This window comes from Chiloscyllium punctatum, chromosome 26 (assembly GCF_047496795.1).
Source record: "Chiloscyllium punctatum isolate Juve2018m chromosome 26, sChiPun1.3, whole genome shotgun sequence".
Classification (NCBI taxonomy): domain Eukaryota; kingdom Metazoa; phylum Chordata; class Chondrichthyes; order Orectolobiformes; family Hemiscylliidae; genus Chiloscyllium; species Chiloscyllium punctatum.
In genome coordinates, this window is record NC_092764.1 from 69,577,009 (window position 1) to 69,603,691 (window position 26,683).

Consider the following 26,683-nt stretch of genomic DNA (forward strand, 5'->3'; position numbering starts at 1 on the left):
CAAATGCGGCTTTGATGTCAAGGGCAATCATGCTCACCACACCTCTAGAATTCAGTTCTGTCCATCTTTGTACTGAGTCTGTACTGAGATCAGAAGCTGAATGCCCCGGTGTAGCATGAGGTGAAAATTGAACTATTTGTCAGGATATCACAATCACTGACCTTGACTGTTCTTGAGTTCATTGAACCTCTTGCAGCATTGCATCCAAATTCTGGGGAGTAAGTAGCACTTCTAGTGATGACGTTGAGCTCAGACCTGCCTTCAGGAAGAGAACTGAAGTCGTAGCTTTAAGTGGTGCCAGCTTTGCATGAATTGAGCACCCTGCTGAGGGATGCAACCACTCAACAACAGGTTCAGTGATAGCTGTACACAGTAGTCACAGTAATGAGCAGGCAATAAGCAAATTTAGGTTTGCCCTCATGAGGAATGGACATGGTCACTTGCCCTTTACTGTGGCTATCAATTTTACCCTCATGGAAGCTGACAGCACAGAAGGAGGCCATTCACCAAGGATTGCTTGGTCTTTGGATTAAAGTCACTCTTACGGTCACATCTGGCATTTGTCCAGAACTCAACCAGTTGTCATTTTGAATTACCTCTCATTAATCTTATTTATGAATCAGCTTCCACCAGCCTTTAAAATAGAGCCTTCCAAATTCTGACAACTCTTAAACATGAAAAGAAATTCTCTTCCTCTCTGCAGTATATCTCTTGTCAAGGATTTTAAATGTCTATCTTCAGATTATTGATTTCTTCCTCAGAAGATAATGTTTGTCCCTAATTAAAACCTCATATTTTCAACACTTCTGTTAGCTTACCTCTTAACTATCTCTGTTCATAACTCTTCCAACCACTCTTTATAACTAAAGTCCTTAATTCCTGAACATCATAATCAAAGAAAACCTCCTTTACATGGCCTCCCAAAGGCCTGTAAAACCTTTCTAAAATGTAGTGCCTAGAATTGTCCACAGTATTCCAGCTGAGATCAGTGATTAATAAAGTAACAGCCTGACCTCTACACTTATATTCTAAACCACAATTTAAAAGCAAAGTAGTCAATATTCGTTTTGAACCACCTTATCAACTTGCCCTGTCACCTTTGAGAATTTGTGCATATCAGATTTGTCCAACCTTCTTTGTAGGAGACCCAGATTTAAATCAGTCTCTCATTTTGAGAGCTAGTGAGTAAATATCAGAAAGGTAAGGTATGGCACAACAGGAAACTTTTTTTAAAATGCCAAAGCAAAACATTTTGTTATTAATTACCCATTTATTTATTTTATCAAATCAGTGAAGAAGCAAAGTAAGAGCAAGGCAAGCTGGATTCCAAGTCCAGATCACCAGGGAAAGCGGTGGGTATTCGGGCACAGCTAAGTTAGGTTTAACTATCAGTGACCTTGGTTTGCCTCTGAAAGCACATGTTCCTAGCTGACCTCAGTGAAATTCACAATGAATTCAGAGTCTTAAGTGGTTACACTTCAGTCTGGGTTTTCCCTGCCTGTTTTCTGGATAGGCTGTCCAATTCACTCAGACCACCATACCACCTCTCCCCCACACACATGCAATACACCTATATCAATCCCCTGAACATCCTTGCCCCTTTCAAATCCCCCACCAAAATTCTACAACCCTTCCACAATACATCCCCTCCCTCCCAGCCACAAACTCTCACTTGGGCAAACACACACACATTATCTTATGCAGGGTAGAAATATGCAGTTTGCAGCCTCCATTCACAGAAGCCAACTCCTCCGCTGGATGCCCTCCCTGTAGCCGAAATGCACTAGAAGCTGGTTATTTTGGTTAATGGCGTCCCTGACTTAGAGGAATCCTATGCTTTGGTGCTGCTGGCCAAGAAACAAGATCAGGGCTGATCTGGTGTTGCCTTCAATTCTACTCTCCCACCTTAACTCCTGACTTCCCTATTTTTCAAGAAACTATTTATCTCATCATTAAATGTATTCAATGATTCAACCGGGGTGGAGAATTTGAAAAATTCACAACCCTCCGATCTCCATTTTAAATGACATCTTAATTGGCTCTCAATACCCAAGTCTCGAACATTTATAAAAAATGTCAAGTGCAACCATTTCCATTCTTATCAAATTCAATGTACTTACCTTGTCTTCTCTATCCCTAGTCTTCAACTGCTTCATTTTTTTTCTCTCTCATATTGAAGCTGCTGCAATTGTCATTCAATCAAGTTTGACTCCAATGTGTCAATACTTAGAGTGCCTAGTCTCTCTTATATTTATACTAAGCTCAAATGTTGTGCTAATATTTCAACTACTTCTGTCTTCTTAACTCTGGCATGCAATTTTACATGTAACTTATTTGCTAATTCTATCAATCTAGCTTTTATTAACCATTAGAGACCTGACCAAACCCCCTCAAAACATATCAAGGAGATAGCCTACACCCGAATTTTTATCTTATTTACAGGCAAGTGTACGGCGCTGCGTCCCAGATATGATTCAATTAGTCAAACTTCTAGACTTTAAGCAAAACAAATTATATTCTTACACCACAGTTAAAATACAAATAAACAAAGAAGAATTGGTATAACTTTAACTCTATCAATGTACTCAACAAAATAATAATATGGGGCGGCAAATGGCTCAGTGCTTCGAGCTGCTGCCTCACAGCACCAGGGACCTGAGTTCAGTTCCGACCTCAAGTGACTGTTTGCATGGCGTTTTCACATTCTCCCCATGAGTTTCCTCCCACAGTCTAAAGATGTGCAAGTTAGGTGGATTGGCGATGGGAAATGAAGGGTTAGAGGGAGAGGGTAGGAGGTTGAGTCTGGGTGGGATGTTCTTTGGAGAGTCGGTATGGACCTGAAGGGCTGAATGGCCTGTTTCTATACTGTAGGGGTTCTACGATTCTATGATTTTTTAATTACTACTCATCAACTGTTCCAATATAGCAGCATGCCATAAACATATCCCTTATCAACTTCAACAAAACAGATTTCCTTCACATGTAGTTCTCTCCTTCAGTCCAGAAGATGGAACACCAATGGAAGGAATCGAGCAGCAGAGAGAACACTCATGTTTTTATAGCAGCAGCAGAGAGACAGCTGCATCTAGAAGCTTCAACTCCAAAAACCACCACTTTAACAACTGAAAGCAAAGCTAAAGCTGTGGATCTGTGAGCCTGACTCCACACACTCATCCTTTTTTTGTTTAAATATTCTTTTAAAACCCAAAACTAATCACTCTCCTTAACCATGGAGCAGATACCCCTCTTCAAGAGAAAAAGTACAGAACAACTCCCTCTTAAAGGCACATATCTTTACATCATAAATCAGTTCAGGTTATCTCTTCCAGTTGTAAGAAGATTTCAGCTATTTTTACTACGACTATAATTTAGTCTGAGAAATCTACTATCTTTTATTTATCCTTTAAAACTTACACAAACTCTATACCCAATCTTAAGTTTCCCTAGTTCAAAACGTTGTCAACGAGCGCCCAAACTTTTGTTACAATTTAATTCGGAAGAGTCCTTTCTCATTCACAGCCTTTTATTGATTTTCACAATGAAGAGGTGCTGTTGTCTGAACAGTGATGGTTGCCCTTTGGTACGATGATTGATCAGGAATGCAGATCAATTCTTGCATGATTTTTTAAGTTTCCTTGGGTTTTCTACTTTTTTTCTAATGAGAGACAGGGAGGATGCTATCCATAGTCTAAATGTATTTTTTTCCTCCCTCATGCGCTTGGCACTTTTTGATACACTGCAGATCAACCAGAGAGCTGTCACTGAGTGGAATTTTCATAACTCAAAAGATGCTGTTTCGTCTTGACTCCCCTTTTTCTTCCAAAAAGCAAAATTGTATGGCACAGCTGAACAATATGCAACACTTGTTTCTCAAGTTGAAAAATGTTTTTATCTTTTCCAGTGAAAGCAGCGAAACTTCCATTTCAGTTTATACTACAAAAAAGAAAAATATGTGATGCCTTCCAACATGAACTGCAGCGGTTCAAACAAGTAACTCACCACTACATTCTCAAAAGGAATTTGGAGTGGACAATAAATGCTGCCTTCATAGTGGTACCCATTCATGGTTATTGGTATCATCTGGAAGTAGGGATTAGAATACTTAAGCGGCTGTTTTTGACTGTAAAGACTTGATGGGCAAAGGCCCTTTCCCTGTGGTAAAACTCTCCATGACTCTATCCAATGAACAAACCCAAATAATGCAAAGACATGTCACTTTTCACAAGTGAGAAGATGGCATGCTGAATGGGGACCTAGAACAGTGAAAAGCATTAGTGGGTTCAAGGATGCCCACTCATAGGGTCATAGAGATGTACAACATGGAAACAGACCCTTCAGTTCAACCCGTCTATGCTAACCAGATATCCCAACCCAATCCAGTCCCACCTGCCAGCACCTGACCCATATTCCTCCAAACTCTTCCTATTCATATACCCATCCAAATGCCTCTTAAATGTTGCAATTGTACCAGCCTCCACCACATTCTCTGGCAGCTCATTCCATACATGTACCACCCTCTGCGTGAAAAAGTTGCCCCTTAGGTCTCTTTTATATCTTTCCCCTCTCACCCTAAACCTACACCCTCTAGTTCTGGACACCCCAACCCCAGGGAAAAGACTTTGCCTATTTATCCTATCCATGCCCCTCATAATTTTGTAAACCTCTATAAGGTCAGCCCTCAACCTCCGACGCTCCAGCCTGTTCAGCGTCTCCCTATAGCTCAAATCCTACAACCTTGGCAACATTCTTTTAAATCTTTTATGAACCCTTTCAAGTTTCACAACATCTTTCCGATAGGAAGGAGACCAGAATTGCATGCAATATTCCAACAGTGGCCTAACCAATGTCCTGTACAGTCGCAACATGACCTCCCAACTCCTGTACTCAATACTCTGACCAATAAAGGAAAGCATACCAAACGTCTTCTTCACTATCCTATCTTCCTGCGACTCCACTTTCAAGGAGCTACGAACCTGCACTCCAAGGTCTCTTTGCTCAGCAACACTCCCTAGGACCTTATCACTAAGTGTATAAGTCCTGCTAAAATTTGCTTTCCCAAAATGCAGCACCTCGCATTTATCTGAATGAAATTTCATCTGCCACTTCTCAGCCCATTGGCCCATCTGATCCAGATCCTGTTGTAATCTGAGGTCACCCTTTTCGCTGTTCACTACACCTCCAATTTTGGTGTCATATGCAAACTTACTAACTGTACCTCTTATGCTCGCATCCAAATCATTTATGTAAATGACAAAAAGTACAGGACCCAGCACCGATCCTTGTGGCACTCCACTGGTCACAAGCCTCCAGTCTGAAAAACAACCCTCCACCACCACCCTCTGTCTTCTACCTTTGAGCCAGTTCTGTATCCAAATGGCTAGTTCTCCCTGTATTCCATGAGATCTAATCTTGCTAATCAGTCTCCCATGGGGAACCTTGTCGAACGCCTTACTGAAGTCCACATAGATCACATCTACTGCTCTGCCCTCATCAACCTTCTTTGTTACTTCTTCAAAAAGCTCAATCAAGTTTGTGAGACATGATTTCCCACGCACAAAGCCGTGTTGACTATTCCTAATCAGTCCTTGCCTTTCCAAATACATGTACATCCTGTCCCTCAGCATTCCCTCCAACAACTTGCCCACTCCAAGGTCAGGCTCACTGGTCTATAGTTCCCTGGCTTGTCTTCACCAACCTTCTTAAACAGTGGCACCACATTTGCCAACCTCCAGTCTTCCGGCACCTCACCTGTGACTATCCATGATACAAATATCTCAGCAAGGGGCCCAGCAATCACTTCTCTAGCTTCCCACAGAGTTCTCGGGTACACCTGATCAGGTCCTGGGGATTTATCCACCTTTAACCATTTCAAGACATCCAGCACTTCCTCCTCTGTAATCTGGACATTTTGCAAGATGTTACCATCTATTTCCCTGAAGTCTATATCTTCCATATCCTTTTCTACAGTAAATACTGATGCAAAATATTCATTTAGTATCTCCCCATTTTCTGTGGCTCCACACAAAGGCCGCCTTGCTGATCTTTGAGGGGCCCTATTCTCTCCCTCGTTACCCTTTTGTCCTTAATATATTTGTAAAAACCCTTTGGATTCTCCTTAATTCTATTTGCCAAAGCTATCTCATGTCCCAGTTTTCTCCTCCTGATTTCCCTCTTAAGTAAAGTCCTACTTCCTTTATACTCTTCTAAGGGTTCACTCAATCTATGCTGTCTCTACCTGACATATGTTTCCTTCTTTTTCTTAACCAAACCTTCAATTCCTTTAGTCATCCAGCATTCTTTATACCAACAAGCCTTCCCTTTCGCCCTGACAGGAATATACTTTCTCTGGATTCTTGTTATCTCATTTCTGAAGGCTTCCCATTTTCCAGCCGTCAGTTTACCTGCAAACATCTGCCTCCAATCAGCTTTTGAAAGTTCTTGCCTAATACCGTCAAAAGTGGCCTTTCTCCAACTTAGAACTTCAACTTTTATATCTGGTCTATCCTTTTCCATCACTATTTTAAAACGAATAGAATTATGGTCGCTGGCCCCAAAGTGCTCCCCCACTGACACCTTAGTCACCTGCCCTGCCTTATTTCCAAAGAGTAGGTCAAGTTTTGCACCTTCTCTAGTAGGTACATCCACATACTGAATCAGAAAATTGTCCTGTGCACACTTAAGAAGTTCCTCTGCGTCTAAATCTTTAACACTATGGCAGTCCCAGGCGATGTTTGGAAAGTTAAAATCCCCTACTATAACTACCCTATTATTCTTGCAGATAGCTGAGATCTCCTTACAAGTTTGCTTCTCAATTTCCCTCTGAATATTAGGGGATCAATAGTACAATCCCAATAAGGTGATCATCACTTTCTTATTTCTCAGTTCCACCCAAATAACTTCCCTGGATGTATTTCCAGGAATACCTTCCCTCAGCACAGATGTAATGCTATCCCTTATCAAAAATGCCACTCCCTCTCCTCTCTTGCCTCCGTTTCTATCCTTCATGTAGCATTTGTATCCTGCAACATTAAGCTGCCAGTCCTGCCCATCCCTGAGCCATGTTTCTGTAATTGCTATGATATCCCAGTCCCATGTTCCTAACCATGCCCTGAGCTCATCTGCCTTTCCTGTTAGGCCCCTTGCATTGAAATAAATACAGTTTAATTTATTAGTCCTACCTTGTCCCTGCATGCCTTGACTGCTTGACTCACTTCTGTTCTCAGCTGTACCAGTCTCAGATCGATCTCTTTCCTCACTATCTCCCTGGGTCCCACCCCCGCACCTTACTAGTTTAAATCCTCCCAAGCAGTTCTAGCAAATTTCCCTGCCAATATATTAATCCCCTTCCAATTTAGATGCAATCCGTCCTTTTTGTACAGCTCACTTCTACCCCAAAAGAGATTCCAATGATCCAAAAATGTGAATCCTTCTCCCATACACCAGCTCCTCAGCCATGCATTCATCTGCTCTATCCTCCTCTTCCTGCCCTCACTAGCTCGTAACACTGGGAGTAATCCAGATATTACTACCCTTGAGGACCTCCTTTTTACATTTCTGCCTAACTCTCTGTAATCTCCCTTCAGAGACTCAACCTTTTCCCTTCCAATGTTGTTGGTTCCAATGTGGACAATGACCTCCTGCTGGCCCCTCTCCTCCGTGAGAACATTCTGCACCCTCTCTGAGACATCCTTGATCCTGACACCAGGGAAACAACACACCATTCTGCTCTTTCTCTTCTGGCCACAGAAACGTCTGTCTTTGCCTCCGACTACAGAATACTCTAACACAATTGATCTTTTGGAAGCCGACGTACCCCTCGTTGCATTACAGCCAGTCTCAATACCAGAAACTTGGCTGTTCGTGCTACATTCCCCTGAGAATCCATCACCCCATACATTTTCCAAAACAGCATACCTATTTGAAATGGGTACATCCACAAAAGACTCCTGCTCTGGGTGCCTACCTCTCTTACCCTTCCTGAAGTTAACCCATCTATGTGACTGTATCTGAGACTTTCCCCCCTTCCTGTAACTGCCATCCATCACACACACTTGCTGTTGCAAATTCCTCATTGCTTCTCTGTCTCTCCAAACGATCCATTCGATCTGATAAGATTCGCATCCAACAGCATTTATGGCAGATATAATCTGCAGAAACCCTTAAACTCCCACATCTAACAAGAAGCACATATCACTGCAAAGGCTATTTTTGCTCCTTCACAATCTACAGACCCAGAAAATAACACCGTCTTATTCCTCTACAAACACTGCCCCAGGTTAAATTAATAGCTGTGGCTTATATTTTAAGTTTAATCAAGAGACTTATCTCCAAGAACATATAATCAAGAAAGAACCCACTGTACTCACTAATCCAGCCTTTCTCTTGGACAGACTTAAAATAACAATGAACTTATCTGATTCTGTGCTGTGAACTTCGCCCAAACCAGTTCCTCCAAGATTAGTTGTGAATTTCACTATTTGTTAATTTTCCCAGATGCACTCCGATGTCCAGCAATACACGAATTCAAACAACAAAGGCAGTAACTGTGCAGGTTCTCTCTCTCTCTCCTACACTGTCCTCACCATGTGCTTCCTTTGTCTGCTCTTCTCCCTTTTAAAACTGCTGTTGTTTTGACTTTTTTTTACCAAAGTTCCAAAACAATGCAACAGCACATAAAACAGTAATTGTTGCTCCTGGAATTCGAGGAAATCACCTCCAACACCTAAAATACCTCAAAAAAATGAGCAGCTGTAACAGCCAGAAACTTTTCACGCCCTCCATCTTGGATTACCCAGAATCCACTCAGTTATCAGAAGTGTACACCATCAGTATCATAACAATCTTTTAAGTCACAATCAAAATCACATATCCCATTTGATGCACATTTTTGAAGTGACAGCGTAAATCATTTGATTCGATTCGATTCCTGACAGTGTGGAAACAGGTCCTTCGGCTCAACCAGTCCATACCAATCCTCCAAAGAGTAACCCACCCAGACCCATTTCCCTCTGACAAATGCACCTTACACTATGGGCAATTTAGCAAGGCCAATTCACCTGACCTGCACGTCTTTGGATTGTGGGAGGAAACCGGAGCATCCAGAGGAAACCCACGCAGACACGGGGAGAATGTGTAAACTCCACACAGTCACCCGAGGCTGGAATTGAACCTGGGACCCTGGTGCTGTGAGGCAGTAGTGTTAACCACTGAGCCACTGTGCCGCCCCCATCTGTTTGAACTCCTACAAACATGATGCAACTAGACTTCCCAAGAGCATTTAACATCAATGGTAAGCTCATAGCAAGTGAGCGGGTAAATACTGAGAATCAATAACACACTGATTAACAAGTTGGAAATCAGCAGGCATAAGTATGTTGGGACTGGGAAATTTATGAGCGTCATACTGGGGGCAATCAACATTAGCGCTACTTTTGCTTCTAGTATATTACCTGGATTAAGAAACATATTAGTGAGGTGATAGATGCTTCTAAATCAGGAGGTTGAGAGCAGCAAGAAGAACAGGAGGACAGCATGAGAATGAAATGTACACCGCCCTGTCTAAGTTGGATATATTTTTGCAAATTCTTCTTTCAGTTTTGCCAGGAGAAAACTCAAGTTCTTAACAATTACAGGAAACTTACTTAAAATTATTTTTTACAATTCCATGAGTTTTGAAACAGCCAAAAACATTTTAAGCACTGAATTAACTATGTATTTGACAGCGCGGGGCATCAAGAAGCCTTAACAAAGCTGGAGTCAATCAGTCAATGCAAAATGAGGAAAAACTCTCCATCAATTAGAACCATACCAAGTACACAGATAGTTGTGGTCGATGAAGGTCAGTCATCTCAGCTCCAAGACATCTCTCCAGGAGTTCTTCAAGGTATTCTTCAAAGCATAAGTTGGGAATGTGACTTGCCTGGATGAATGCAATTCCAACACCACTCAAGAAGTTCAAAGCATCCCAGCAGATTGGCACCACAGTCCATCCATCACACAGTAGCAGCAGCATGCACTATTTATAGGATGCACTGCAGAAATTCACCAAGTCTCCTAAGACAGCACCTTCCAAACCCATGACCACTTCCATCCAGAAGGACAAGGGCACCAGATATGTGGGAACACATCCATCCACAATGGAGTTCCAAACAGTATTTCCAAGTCATGTGATTTTGGCTAAATGATCAGATATCCACTTGGGGAGACTTGAGATGTTTGCTGACTTGAGTTTTAAATGACCAGAGGGAGAAGGAACAGAACATTTAGATAGAAGAGGTCTGTTATTAGCAGTCCCCAAGCCTGAAGTGCGGAGAAGTCAAGTGTGAAATAAAACCCAGAAATAGCAGGCTTTGGAAGTGTCAGATAGGAAGACATCTTACAATCCTGTTAAACAGGATCAACTGTGAAGGAAGAAATGAGATGCAGCTTAATTTAAGGGACTTCATAGAATCACAAAATCCTTATCGTGTGGAAGCAGGCCATTTAGCCCATTGAGTCCACAATGACCTACCCAAAGAGTATCCCACCCAGACCCACCCCACTACCTTATCCCTTTAACCCTGCATTTGCCATTTCTAACCCACCTACACTACACATCCCTGGACACTATGAGCAATTTAGCATGGCCAATCCACCTAACCTCACATCTTTGGACTGTGGAGGGAAACCAGAGCACCCAGAGGGAACCCACGCAGACAGAGGGAGAATGTGCGAACTCCACACACAGTCACCTGAGGATGGAATTGTACCCAGGTCCCTGCTGCTGTGAAGCAGCAGTGCTAGCCACTAAACCACTGTACTGTCTGGTAGAAATAGGGACATTAGCTAAAGCAAACCATAATGAGGGAACAAACAGCAGAAATGTATTTAAGATAACTAAGTATAGCTGTGCAAGAAGCTTTAGCGTGAAGACAGGGGTGATTCTTCACTGATACCTGAGTATTTGCAAAGTTATTGCTGGGGGTATAAAGCATTACATTTTCTTTTAGATATTTGTCAGAACATTGTTCAAATAGGTTCTTGTATAGTGCAACATAGTTTGTGCACATCTTTCCCGTGATAAACGTATACGTTCTTTAGATCTGTTCGAAATTTTCTAAACCATCACATATCTGGCCAGAATAGATGGACAACTATTTCTGCTTGTAAAGGAGAGAAAACCATGTGACGTAGATCGAAAGTGATTTGCAAAAGAAGCAAATGTAAGGGAAGAAACACTGTTACACAGTGTGTAACCGGAAAATAGAATATGTGGTAGAGTTGGTGGAGACACATTCAATTGAGACATTCATGACAGCAATAGATCATTATTTATTTAGAAAAATTTTGCAAGCCACAGGGAAATGGCAAGAGTGGCACTAAGTCAAAAATGCTCAGACAGCTAGTGCAGAAACACCAGACAGAATGGCCTCCTTCTAAACATAACAACTGTCTTGATTCAGTAATTCTGTAATTCTTTTGTAAAGGGTACATTAGCAGCCTCTTGTAAATGTCTTCAATGGCTGACCTAAATAGTAAATGAAAGGAAAATATCGATTTCCTTGTGTGTCAAGCCAGGTTTCTCTCTGGGATCTGACTTGTCCAATAGTACCATCAGATGAGATCCTAACACAGATCTATTTTCCAAAGTTTCTGCAAATGATCCTTTAGTCTGAGTTGGAATAACAAAGTTAAAGACATGCTGAGGAAAAGCATGAGCAGTGACACATCAATACTGAATGGTCAACAAGTATGTGTAAAAGTAAAACATTAAGAATGCCAGAAATCTAAAATATAAACTGAAAAGTTTGAAATAGTTATCAAGGAAGTTAGCAATTGCGGAGAGTGAAACAGTTAGCATTTTAGGTCCTGACCTTTCTTCAGAACTCTGTTTTAAACAGTTATTGAAACTTAATGTCTTGAACATCTGAAAGGAAGGCAAAGGGCAGAATTTTACAGTTGAAGCTAGTAGGTTTGCAAAAATGGAATGGAAGCTTTATTTGTCCTTCCTGCCAACAACCTACTCACCCCCAACCTGTCAATGATTGTACTGCTGGGTGGGAGCCAATGAGGCCTCAGGCAGCCCATCTGCCCTTACCTCAACTGAAGACCTCTGAAAGGCCTCTTCCAATCTGGTTGTAATAAAAATTAATTGGGAATCAGCAGGGTGGGAAGAAAGTCCAGCACGTTATGCTACACTGACTTTTGTCAAAAACCTCACAAAAAGCCCACCCCTTTTCCTGAACTGAGAACATCAACCCCATTGTCCCCTACACCATCCCACCTTTGCAATCTGGCCTCACATCGCACCACACTTCTCTTCCCTGTGAGCTGCCAACAGTGTCCAGACCTACTTTCGGCCTGAGCACTTGGCACTTTGTTCTGCTGGAGTTGGTGCAATCGTAGCAGTGGCACATCCATCACTATTCTGATTTGATGGTAGTTCCCTGAGCTAGTACTTCTTCCATAGAGCATTGAATGACTGAGGAGCAGTATTCAGAAGCAGAGGTGTGCTCCCACACGTTTTCCAGTGCTGAGGTAGGAAATACCAACATTCAACAATTTAAGCCCAAAATAAAGCGAAAGCTCTGAAATGTGGCAAAGGAAGAAATAGATCTGCAGACCAGGAAGGACAAAGGATTAGTCAGCATTGCTGATAAGAGAGATGAGAATAATCATATGGCAACGCATGGCTATGAGTGTGGATTGAAGGATATGGTGACACCAGTGCTTGGAGAAAAATTCAGCGTCTTGGGGATAGCTGATATAATTTCTGATATTGACATTAAACATTACCTCAGTTTCTTTCTCTACAGATGCTCTCTGAGCTGCTGAATATTTGTAGCAGGTCGTGTTTTCATTACATCCAAATCCTTTCCCTTCTTCACTGTTATTAATGGATTCAACAATTCCTTTGTCAGTGTGCCACATTTTCCAACTTCTCCAAGCTAAAAACCTTAGCTGAATCAGGTAATTAGTCCAGGTTTATTGACCTGCCCTCCCACCCCCACCACCTCCCCACCCCCACCAATCCCCTCCCCACCCCCACACTACGATCATTCACCTTGTAACATCTCAGAATTTTTGATTGGTAGGCATTTAGTATTATTGCTCTTCAATAGTGTGACCAACAAGCAATCATGAACAAATAATTCATTGAATTATTTTCCCAACCCTGATTCACCACATAAAAACAATGCCACTGTTCTTACTTTTGGGTTTGGAGGGTGAACTTCGTTTCTCTTTTACCAATGTTCCGAATTAGGAGAATCTTCTGAGTATTGTACTTGACAGGACATGTGGAGAAATTGATAAAATCTGGGAAGTCCAAGATAGCACGTGCACCAATAGCTTTTACAGGCACCAAAAACTTCTCCCTCTCTGTGACACAGATCAATTCATGGATATAATCCTGAAAGAATAAAACAGCAAATATGGAATTGGTTATTTAATTCCTCTCCACAAGTGTCGCTAATGCAATTTAGTCCTCCTACCTAAGAAAGGATATAGTTGCCATACAGGGAGTGCAGTGGAGGTTCATGAGCCTGATGTTGGGATGGCAGGACTATCCTATATGGAGAGATTGGTTCAGCTGGGCTTGTTTAAAAGGAAGAAGGGGGATCTGATTAAAATGCATGGAATTCTAACAGGACCGGACACAGTAGATGCAGAAAGGATGCTTTCCCTGTTTGGGGTGTCTAGGACCAGAGAACATATTCTCAGGATAGCAGGTAGGCCATTCTAGTTTTGAGATGAGAAAAACATTTCATCCAATAAAGGAAAGTGAACCTGTGGAAACCTCTACCACAGAAGGCTGTGGAGGCCAAGACACTGATTATATTCATGAAAGAGATAAGATACATTTTTTAGATTTTAAAGGGAAGAAAATGGGAATATGGCACTATACTTTTAAAAGGGTCATATGCCCTGATCACTCTGTTATTCTTTACCTGAGCAATTGAGCTTGAGTTTGAATTTGATTTATTGTTGTCACTTATAATGAAAACATTGTTTTGTGTGCTATACAGGCTGATCATACCATACAACGTGCATCAGCGTCGCAGAACATTGTATTCTGCACTATGTTACATCCACAGAGGAAGTGCGGATAGAAAGATCAGAATTAACATTTAAGAGGTCCATTCAAAAATCTGGCAACAGTGGGGAAGGAGATGGTAACTGGTTTAATATTTTGTTTATGAGATACATGGTTGGATGGCAATGCTAGAATTTATTGCAGATCCACAATTACCTCAAGAAGGTGGTAACAAGTCATACCTCAGTGGTAAACACATTTCTGCAGCTCTGAAATAGAGGATCAGCCATGATCATATTGAATGGCATAGCAGGCTCCAGGATCCAAGCAGCCTAGTCCTGCTCCGAGTTTCTGTTTCTACTCACAGAAGAGACAATTGGATCCAGGGAAGAGGCAAGTGCATGTTGGGAGGTGAAGAGGGGAAGAGAGGAAGATACAGGGATAAAATGTAAGTGAGTAAGGGTCCCTTGGAAGATGAAATCAGAGAGCTAATAGTGGGGAACACTGAGATGGCAGAGATGCTGAGTCAACACTTCGCCTCAGTTTCATGGTGGAGAACAACAGTACCATTCCTATTGGAATGGGCAAGTCAGAGGCAATAGTAAAGGTAGAACCTAGAACAATCAATATCGATGGGGAAAAGATATTCAGCAAACTATTAGGATTGAGGATAGACAAGCCCCCTGGATCTGATGGCTGACACTCTAGGGAAGTGGCAGCAGGGATAGTGGTTCCACAGCTTATAATATCCCTGGACAGTGGAAAGGTTCCAGTGGATTGGAAAATTGCTAATGTAATGCCCTTATTCAAAAAAGGCTAAATGTGGGAAATTACGGACAAGTTAGTTTAACATCTGTGGTTGAGAAAGTCTTAGAATCAATTATCAAGGAAACAGTATCAGGTCATTTGGAAAGTCGAAATGCTATCCATCATATTCAGCATGGTTTTATGAAGAGCAAATCATGTTTGACTGATTTCCTAGAGTTCTTCGAAGATGTAACAAGCAAAGTGGATAATAGGTATCCTGTAGATATAACATATCTGGACTTCCAGTAGGCCTTTGATAAGGTGCTGCACAAAAGATTAATTCACAAGGTTGGATCATATAAGTAATTTATTGGCTTGGATAGATAACTGGCTGATGGACAGAAGTCAGAGTCGGGATAAACGTTTCTTTTTCTGGAAGGCAGGATGGAACTAGTGGGGTGTGATAGGGTTCGGTCCTTGGACCTCAACTACTTATAATCTTTATTAATGACTTGGGACGGAAGGCTCGAAAGTCATATTTGCAGATGACACAAAAATGGGCGGGACGGTAAACTGCAATGAGGAAATAAGAACCTTACAAATGGATACAGATAGGTTAGGACAGTGGGCCAAAATATGATAGATGGAGTTTAATGTGGATAATTGCGAGGTAATGCACTTGGGTTAAAAAAGTAGGAAGGCAACCTTGAATCTTAATGGGGAGCAACTTCCGGGTGCTTTAGTGCAGAAGGATCTAGGTGAACTCGTTCATGAGTCACTGAAAACTAGCATGCAGGTATAATAGATAATAAAGAAAGCGAATGGAATGTTGGCTTTTACAGCTAAAGAATAGAATATAAAGGTAAGGAAGCGTTGTTGCAACTATACAAGGCATTGGTGACACTGCACCTGGAGTGTTATGCAGTTTTGTCTCCTTATTTGAGGAAAGATGTGATGGCTTTGGAGGTGGTTCAGGGAAGGTTCACTCGATTGATCCCAGAGATGAGGGATTTGCCTTATGAAGAGAGATTTAACAGTTTAGGCCTTTACTCTCTAGAATTCAGAAGGGTGAAGGGCGATCAAACTGAGGTAAAAAAGATGATAAAAGGTATGGATAAAATAGACCTGGAGTGGATGCAAGTCTTCGGATAAGGGGTAGCAAATCAAAAACAGAGATGAGGAAAACTTACTTCTCCAAAAGGGCTTGTGAATCTCTGGAATGTGCTACCCAAAGTGCAGTGGATGCTGGGACAGCTAGTAAATTTAAGGAGGAGCACCACAGTGTGAAGGGCTTCGATGGGGTGGAATTTGTTAAGTGCATTCAGGAAATTTTCCTCAAGCAGTATTTAGAGGTCCTTACTCGAGAAAGGGCAAAATTCGACCTACTCTTGGGAAATACAACAGGAGAGGTGACAGAGGTGATAATGGGGGAGCACTTTGGGACCAGTGACTGTAGATCTATTAATTTTAAAATAGTTATGGAGAGGGACAAAACTGTTCGAATAGGTTCAAGTTCTAAATTGGGGCAAGGCAAATTTTGATGGAATTAGACAGGAGTATGTAGGGTTGACTGGAGTTGTTTGTTTGCAGTCAAAAGGACCTCCGGCAAGTGGGAGGCGTTTAACAGTGAGATAGCTAGAGTTCAAGGTCTGTACGTTCCTGTGAGGGTGAACAGCAAAGTTGATAGTAATAAGGAATCCTGGATGACAAGAGATATTGAGGCTTTGACCAGAAAAGAAAATATGGCATCAGATCCTGAAGATCATGTTGAGAGCATACTGTCAGGATTACCCGAATGATTGGGAAAAAGGTATCCCATTTGTATTGTTTGCCATTAGAGATGATCCAAAATGAATCTACTCAGTTTACTCACTTTGAGTTAATATTTGGACATGAGGTGAGAGGTCCTTTGAAATTAATAAAAGAGAAATTAACAGGACCAAAATTGGAGATGTCACATTTGGATTGCTTATTGGAGGTGAGGGAGAGATTAAATCAAGTAGATGAGTTAGCTAAACAGCACCTGAAGAGGGCACAGCATAGGATGAAGCTCTGAGACTCAGACGTTTCCCATAGGGATGACGTATTAGTATTGTTACCAGTGATAGAAACTCTGTTCAAAGCCAGGTTTAGTGGTCCCTATCAAATTGAGAAAAAGTTGAACTATCTGGTAAAGACGCCAGATAGAAAAAAAAACTATATCACGTATGTCATGTGAATATGTTGAAACCTTACTATAATAGGAAAAAGGAACTGGAGAAACAGGTGTTAGTAACTGCCCTCCTGCATGAGGAATCAAATCCAGATGTTGTGGAATTTGACGTGCCTCAAAATGCATTAAACAATGAAGGAGTCTTAAGGAGTGGGATAGGTGAGTAAACTGTCTCAGGAGCAAATAACGCAGTTGAAAGGCTTGTTATGGCAGTATAAGGACATATGCAGGATTAAGTTGGTGACATAAAGATCAAAGCCAAAGGCTCAGCAATCTCCTCCCTGGCTTCCCAGAGAATCCTCGGATAAATCCCATCTACCCCAGGAGATTTATCTATTTTCACACTTCCCAGAATTTCTAACACCTCTTCCTTCGGAACCTCAATCCCATCTAGTCTTGTAGCCTGTTTCTCAGTAGTCTCCTTGACAACATTGTCTTTTTCCAGTGTGAATACTGAATGAAAAATATACATTACCAACATTTAAAATGCATGTGAACAAATACATGGATAGGAAAGGTGGGCAAAGTGGGAAATGGGGTTAGCATGGATGGACATTTTGGCAGGCATGGACCAGTTTGGGCTGTAGGACACTATGACTATGAGTTAGACAAATTTTTAACTGGTAATGGGTTGAAGGGTTATGCAGAGAAGGCAGGAAAATGGAATTGAGGAACACACCAGCCATGATCAAACGGTGGGGCAGACTCGGGCTGAATGGCCACATTTTGCTCCTATATCTTATAAACTTTCACTTGGACAAGATAGAGCTATGGGATCGAGGTGCCTTTCCTATTCCCCCAGGTTCGGCATTATCAATGAGTACAGGTGACAAGAAGGTAGGTAGGCTGGATAGATCTTCCTGATGAAGGGCTTTTGCCCGAAACGTTGATTCTCCTGCTACTCAGATGTTGCCTGACCTGCTGTGCTTTTCCAGCACCACACTCTGGATATATTTTCTGACAGGCAGGCCCTAATTTTTGTTTCAGTAAGCCATAAGTGAGGATTAGAGCTTACAGTGACATAGGATTGCCTTGCTTTCTTATCAATGTCTGACTTACTGTTTTATTAGAGGGTTCACTTGCCTTCTTCATCGTGTCTCTTAGTGGAAGTAGTGGGGGGCAGAAAGTATTCCAACCCCATCTGTCTCACCATTTTGAGTCAATGAGAGACATCTGTCCTATTCACTACATTTTTCTTTAGCAATTGGCTTTAATAATTTGTGATGGAATGCACAGATAGCTGGCAATGCCAGCATTTATTGCCAATTTACAATTATATCAAGAAGGAAGTGACAAGTCATACCTTAGTGGGAAACATGCTCCCATAGTGCTATTAAGAAGCAAGTTCCACAACTTTAACCCAACAACAACAACAAAGAAATGATGATTTCTTTTCAAGTCAGATTCATTGTGGTTCAGAGGGAAATTTATTGGTAGAGGTATACCCACTTGTTTCCTGTGTGTTTCTGAGTGGTACAGGTTATAGTTGGAAAAAGCTGTCAGAGAAGCCTTACTAAATTGCTGCAATATATTTTGTATTCAGTTATCACTGCAGCCAGCATGTGTTGGAGGGAGGAAATGTTTCAAGATGGTGGAAATCAAGCAAGTTGCTTAATCTTATTGGTGATGCACTTCTTACTTGATGTTGGAGCTGCACTCATCCAGGCAAGTAAAGAAAAATTCAATACATTCCAGACTTTTAAGCATTGTGAACAGTCTTTACAGAGTCATTGGATAAATCACTCAGCACAGAAGACTCAATCTCTAGCCTACCATTGTATATGTCTGTGCTGGACAAACTACATTTCGATAATAGTGACTTGTAGGATGTTGATAATGCAGGATTTGACAATGTAAATGCAACTGCATGTCAAGGATAGGTGGGTAGCTGTTCTTTTCTTAGGGGTAGTCATTGCAACACTTGTGTAACAAGAATGCTAATCATCATCATCAGCTCAAGCCTGAATATTGTCCAAGATTGCAGCAAGTGAGCACAGACTGAATCATTACTCAAAAAATAGTGAATGGAACAGAACATTGTGCAGTAATCAGAAAACATCCTCATTTCTGGCCTGATGATGGAGGGAATGTCATCAGTGAAGCAGCTGATAATAGTTGAGCTGTGCTCACTGCTCTAATCTTGCTTTGTGGTAGATATGACTCCAACCAAATGAGAATTTTCCCCAATTCCAGTGAATTCCAAATGTTATTAAGGATACATAGTGGCAAGCACATTTCTTTACTGCCTTAATATTCTCACTTCATGCCTGAAATTCAGCTTTTTCATCCATAATTGGAGCTAGTGGTGGTGGCAAATCTCGAAGTAACCATTGTGAAGCAGATTATCTGTAAGTGAAAGCTTGAACTGCTACTTATAACACTACCATCACTTTTTTTGCTGATAATTTACTCTTAATTGACTGGAATGCACAGTTGGGAAATGGGATGTCTGGTATCAAATTTGGAAAGTGTGCATGCGCATAACATTACAGTTTTGAGCATTCAGTGACTACATCGCACCTGAAATGCAGTCACCAATCACCCTTCCACAGCTTTGATTCTGATTCCTTTGTAACACTTGAATTGTTTTTATAACCAACACACCTTGTTTTCCCCAGGTTTGAAAAGCAGCTTGTAAGTAGTGGTCATGCCTGGTGCCACTTTACGACCCACATCAGTAGGACAGATGATTCTGAAGTATGGAGAATCCTCCTGGATAACTTTAACCATCCGTGGGACCTGAAAACATGTTTTATTAAATTATCATAGGATAGAATTTTATGAAGTAAGCAAAATTGTGAGAAGTGTTCACATTTAACTATAATATGGTTTTATATGTGGGAAGCAGCCGCATTACTATGAAATCATGATTTCATTGTGGTTTCTTACAAAAATAATCAGTGATCATTTACAAATTTACTTGTTCTCACAGATTCAAATCATGAAAATCCAAATTCAGTAAAACATGAAGCACATATCGTTAGCTATTTCATACTCTTGCCTATAGGATAAAGTCAGGGCACTCTATCAGTCTGGCCAGAAAGCAAAGAAACTACTTTGTAAACGTTTAGTGATTGAATTCATGTTACTGATTAGATTAGATTAGATTACATACAGTGTGGAAACAGGCCCTTCAGCCCAACAAGTCCACACCAACCCTCCGAAGAGCAACCCACCCAGACCCATTCCCCTACATTTAACCCATCACCTAATACTACAGGCAATTTAGCATGGCCAATTCACCTAACCCGCACATCTTTAGACTGTGGGAGGAAACCGGAGCACCCGGAGGAAACCCACGCAGACACAGGGAGAATGTGCAAACTCCACGCAGACCGTTGCCCGAGGCATCATAGAAAACACTGATTAGGTGCTGGCTGCAAGGCTCCACCAAATTGCAAGAAACTACATGCTACTTAAGAACTACTTCTCTTTAAATCTCAGTTAGTGACAGTGAACCACCCCAACCACAAGATGCCAATAGCTGAATCCCAAAACCAAATATGACACACAACACAAAAACATTTTCCACACTTTGGATGTGTCATGCTATGCTTTGAAAAACTCTGAACAGGCTCTGAAGTCAATCTTGAGGACCCAAAATACTAGCCTTATAACTGTTCTCATCACTTTATTAGAACACTTGAATGGATATTCTGTTGGTGACTATGGGACAAGAAAGTGTTGGGAGAGGCAAATGTGGTGTTTCTGTAAATGAAAAAGGGATGGCAGGATATGTAGGGAACAACACTTATGTGATGAATGTTCTTGGAAATACTATCTAATCAATCGAAAATGTATTTACATCCAACTGAAAGGCAAATTGTTTCCTGGAATCCTACCTATTAGCATTTCAATGAGTTACATGGTAAAATGACCACACTGCTAGTTTGTTAGCCACATTATATAATACAATATTGCTAGTTTCTTGGAACTAATGGAGAGACCTTTGTTCATCCCAATGTACTGCAATATTTTACTCCATATAACATGTATTCTACTTATCATTGACTATTTTCCTACATTGATTGCATTACTTATAGTTTATTTACAATTAAAGTCAGATGGCTTCTCAACGGATGGATGATCTAGCCCTTTAAATGACCCCCACACAGAAAGTAGTGAAGTTGAAAATAGCCCTCAATGTTCGCTTGAAATATCTGATTTCCCAATTTCATCAGCACTGTCCAGTGACTGTTTGAAATTCAATTTAATTTAATTGCACTGAAGTTGAGGATCCAGCCTGTTCACTGCATGGGTTAGATATTCTAGACATTCAATGTAAGATTATTTCTGAATCATCAGGTGAAACACTGAGTGATAAAAAAAATCATTAACCTGGTTTTATGGTTAGTGGATCTTGCTTGAAAAAAACCAGTGAGTTCTTAAGGATATAAATCAATTCATTCAAAAAGGGAACTCAATAGATTTAATCTGCCTAGACTTTAGCAATGCTTCTGATAAGATATCATGAAGAAAATTGCTTTACAAATAACAAGGGCATGGAATAAGAGAGAGGTTTTTAAAGTGAATGACTGACTCAAGGCCAAACGTTTTGGGGAACACCAACAGAAATAACTTGCATTTATATTTTGGCATGCTCTCCTTTATTGAAAGAGCATTGAGTACAGGAGTTGGGAGGTTATGTTGCGGTTGTACAGGACATTGGTTAGGCCACTTTTAGAATATTGTGCACAGTTCTGGTCTCCCTCCTATCGAAAGGATATTGTGAAACTTGGAAGGGTTCAAAAAAGATTTGCAAGGATGTTGCCAGGGTTGGAGGGTATGAGCTACAAGGAGAGGCTGGGGCTGTTTTCCCTGGAGCTGAGGGGTGACCTGATAGAGGTTTATGAAATCATGAGGGGCATGGATGGGATAAATAGACAAGGTCATTTTCTTGGAGTGGGGCAGTCCAGAACTAGCGGACTGAACTAGGTTTAGGCTGAAAGGGAAACTTTAAAAGGGACTGAAGGGTCAAATTTTTCATGCAGAGGGTGGTGTGTGTGGCATTCCCTGTCAGAGGAAGTGGTGGTGGCCAGTACAATTGCAAAATTTAAAGGCATCTGAATGGGTATATGAATAGGAAGGTTTAGAAGGATATGGACCAAGTGCTGGCAAAGAGGACTAGATTAGGTTAGGATATCTGGTCAGCATGGACGAGTTGGACCGGAGGGTCTGTTTCCGTGCTGTACACCTCTATGACTCTATATAATTCCTTTAGCTAGCCTCGAGGTATTTCCCAGAAGCATACTCAGTCAAAATTTTACCTTGAGTCACACAGCTAATTATTTGGGAAGGTGATTAAAATGTGATCCAAGGAGTATGATTTTGCAGCCATTTCAGAGACTTGGGTATCACAGGGGCAGGAATGGTTGTTGAGGTTGGATGCTGTGGGTAGGAGATCCCCTAAGCTGATAAGGTTGCTTACAGTCTCATAGTTCAGGAACCCCACATCGCCTGGTTCTACCTCCCACCCAAGATACACAAGTCGGACTACCCCGGCTGACCCATCGTCTCGGCCTACTCCTGCCCCACCGAACTCATCCCCACATACCTATCCCCCCAACCCAGGAGCTCCCCACATATGTTTAGGACATACCCACGACCTCCATCTCCTCCAAGACGTGCGATTCCCTGGCCACCTCATTTTCACCATGGACATCCAGTTCATCCATCATGACCAGGGCCCCCAAGCCCTCCATTTCTTCCTCTCTCTGCATCCCCATCAGTACCCTTCCACTGACACTCTCATTTGTTTGGCTGAACTGGTCCTCACCCTCAATAATTTCGCCTTTGAATCCTCCCACTTTCTCCAGACGAAAGGGATAGCCATGGGCCCCAGCTATGCCTGTCTCTTTGTCGGCTACTTGGAACAGTCTATCTTCCATAGTAACACCGGCACCATTCCCCACCTTTCCCTCCACTATATTGATGACTATCGGCGCCACCTCGTGCTCCCATGAGGAGGTTGAACAGTTCATCAACACATTCCATCCTGATCTTAAATTCACCTGGACCAACTCTGACACCTCTCTCCCCTTCCTGGACCTCTCCATCTAAAATCAACAGTGACCAACTCAACACTGACATCTTCTATAAACCCACCAACTCCCACAGCGACCTGGACTACACCTCCTCTCACCGAGCCTCCTGTAGAAATGCTATCCCTTATTCCCAATTCCTCCGCCTCTGCTGCATCTGCTCCCAGGAGGACCAGTTCCACCACAGAACACACCAGATGGCATCTTTCTTTAAAGACCGCAATTTCCCCTCCCACATAGTTGATGATCCCTCCAGCATATCTCATCCACTTCCCGCACCTCTGCCCTCGAACCCCACCCCTCTAACCGCAATAAGGACAGAACCCCCCCAACCGGTCGACACCTTTCACCCCACCAACCTTCGGATACATCGCATCATCCTCCACCATTTCTACTAACTACAAATGGACCCCACCACCAGAGTTATACTTCCCTCCCCTCCCTATCTGCTTTCCATAAAGACCATTCCCTCTGCAACACCCTCATCAGGTTGACACCCACCCTCCCCTCCCAGCACCTTTCCATGCCACCACAGGAATTGCAAAACCTACACACACACTTCCCCCTCATCTCCATCCAAGGCCCCAAAGGAGCCTTCCACATCCATACAGGTTTTACCTGCACTTCCACACGTCATTTACTGTATCCATTGCTCCCGATGCAGTGTCCTCTACATTGGGGAGACAGGACACCTACTTGCACAGCAATTCAGAGAACATTTCCAGGACACCCGCACCAACCAACCCCACCACCCCATGGCCGAACACTTTGACTCCCCCTCCCACTCTGCCAAGGACATGCAGATCCTGGGCCTCCTCCATCTCCGCTCCCTAACCACCTGATGCCTGGAGGAAGAACGCTTCATCTTCCACCTCAGGACCCTCCAACCCCATCGCATCAATGTGGATTTCACCAGTTTCCTTATTTCCCCTCCCCCCACCTTATCTCAGTTCTAACCTTCCAACTAGACACCGCCTGTCCTACCTGCCCATCTTCCTTCGCACTTATGCACACCACCCTCCTCTCTGATCTATCATCATTACCTCCACTTCAATCTACCTATCATGCTGTTAGCTACCTTCTCCCTAGCCCCACCCCCTTCCAATTTATCTCACAACCCCCTCGGCTCACAGCCTCATTCCTGATGAAGGGTTTTGCCCGAAACGTTCTATTCTCCTGGTCCTCAGATGCTGGTTGACCTTTTCCAGCACTGTACTCTCGACACATGGCTTTGAAAGGGGCAGGTCATGCCTCACAAACCTTATTCAATTCTTTGAGGATGTGACAAAACACGGTGATGAAGATAGAGCAGTGGATGTGGTGTACATGGATCTTAGCAAGACATTTGATAAGGTTTCCCATGGTAGGCTAAATTCAGAAAGTAAGGAGGCATGGAATACAAGGAAATTTGGCTGGCTGGATATGGAACAGGCTGGCTCATACAAGACAGAGGGTGGTGATTGATGTAAAATATTTAGCCTGGAGCTCGGTGATCAGTGGTGTTCCGCAAGGATTGCTTCTGAGACTTTTCCTCTTTGTGATGTTTACAAATGACTTGGATGAGGAAAGTGGAAGGGTGGGTTAGCGAGTTTGCCGATGACATGAAGGTTGATGGAGTTGTGGATAGCAGTTATAGGTTGCAATGAGACATTGACAGGATACAGAACTGGGCTGATAAGTGGCAGATGAAGTTCAACCTGGAAAAGTGTTAAGTCATTCACTTTGGAAGGTCAAATTTGAATGCAGAATACAGGGTTAAAGGCAGGATTCTTGGCAATGTGGAGGAAAAGAGGGCTCTTTGGAGACCAAACCCATAGATATTCAAAGTTGCCACCCTGGTTGATAGGGTTGTTAAGAAGGTGTATGATGTGTTGACTTTCATAGCATGGGGATTGAGTTTAAGAGACGCAAGTTGATGCTGCAGCTCTATAAAGCCCTGGTTAGACCACACTTGGAAAAAATTGTGTTCAGTTCCGGTCGCCTCATTATAGGAAAGATGTGGAAGTTTTAGAGAGGGTGTAGAGGAGATCTATGAGGATGCTGCCTGGACTGGAGGGTGTGTCTTATGAAGAAAGGTTGAGGGAGCTAGGACTTTTCTCATTGGAGCGAAGAAGGATGAGAGTTGACTTCATAGAGACATAACAAGATGATGAGAGGCATAGACAGAGTGGAAGGACAGAGACTTTTTCCCGTCAAAGAAATGTCTATCACGAGGGGGCATAATTTTAAGGTAATTAGAAGAAGGTAGGTTTTTTAGTCAAGAGAGTGGTGGATGCGTGGAATGCACTGCCAGTAGTGGTAGTAGAGTCAGATACGTTAGGGATATTTAAGCAACTCGTGGATAGGCACATGGATGATAGTAAATTGAAGGATAGTTAAGTTAGTTTGACCTTACAATAGGAAAAAAGGCCAGCATAACATTGAGGGCCAAAGGGTCTTTCAGAGGTAGTGTCAGGAGAATTTGAAGAAGTGAAAAAGTGAAAAAGTGCCTACGAATTGATACCAGGAGCATACAGACGACAGTTCAGAAATGTACAAAAGGAACCAGATCAGACTTACAGCATATTGTTAGGTGTGTTAGTCAGGGGTGAATAGGGGAATGGCAGGGGTGGGATACTCTTCAGAGGGTCCGTGTGCACTTGTTGGGCCAAAGGGCCTGTTTCCATACTGTAGGGAATCCAATCGAATGGGTGTGTCTACTAGGTTTACAGAGGCAGTTCCATGATGGAACATCAAGGCAAACAAAGTTGCAGTTAGTTGCTTTGTTTAGCCATTATGGATTAACCAGGAAGATTCAGTCAGACCAAGGGTCCAATATGTATTTAAGGAGATCATGAATAGTTTCGGCATCAAACACTGTATATCGAGCATGTACCATCCTGAATCTCGGCGAGCATTGGAAGGGTGGCACCAGACCCTAAACTCCATGTTGAGAGCTTTTTGCCAGAATTACCCAAATGATTGGGATAAAGATATCCCATTTATATTGTTTACTACTAGAGATGCTACTAATGAATTGACTCAGTCTGCTCTATTTGAATTGATATTCGGATACAGAGGAAGAGGGCCTTTGAAATGATTTAAAGGAAAAGTTAATAGGTCTGAAGTCAGAGAACTCACAGTTCGCTTATGTATCTGAGGTGGAGAGAAAAATTAAACAGAGTAGGTGAATTAGAGAGGCAACATTTGAAGATGGCACACCACCTAATGGAGCAAGAAGCAGATAAGAAATCAAAAATTCATACGTTTGCCACTGGGGCTAAAGTATTGCTGTCGTTAACAATGGCAGGAGATCCATTCAAAGCAATGTTTAGTCATCCCTATCAGATTGAGAAGAAGTTAAGTCAGGTGATATATCTGCTAAAGATGCCAGATTAAAAAAATATTCTTGGGTATATCATGTGGATATGCTGAAACAGGGAGAGCAAGCAGGCGAAACAGGTATTAGTTACTGCCACTGAGAGTAAGGAATCAAATCCAAATGATTTGGATTTTGATGTGCCTCAGAATAAAGTGAATAATGAGGAAGTCTTGAAGAAATGAGAGAGGGTAGTGAGCTATCTGACCCAGAAACAGAGAACTGAATTGAAAGACTTGTTACAGTGCTATGAGAACCAATGAAGACATAGAATGGTGAGGACTAATGCTATAATCCATGAGGTTGATGAA

At 42.1% G+C, this 26,683-nt stretch overlaps 1 protein-coding gene across 1 annotated transcript in view; it reads right to left on the minus strand.

The window, feature by feature from the left end:
• The window catches only part of hydin (HYDIN axonemal central pair apparatus protein), an 869,275-nt gene that overhangs the window by 753,686 nt on the left and 88,906 nt on the right, over positions 1 to 26,683 (minus strand). Inside the window, exons 5-6 of the mRNA XM_072547579.1 lie at positions 19,578 to 19,712; positions 13,191 to 13,390 (exon numbers count right to left, since the gene is read on the minus strand). Coding sequence (XP_072403680.1) covers positions 13,191 to 13,390; positions 19,578 to 19,712 — 335 coding nt within the window. The remainder of the gene's footprint in view (positions 1 to 13,190; positions 13,391 to 19,577; positions 19,713 to 26,683) is intronic.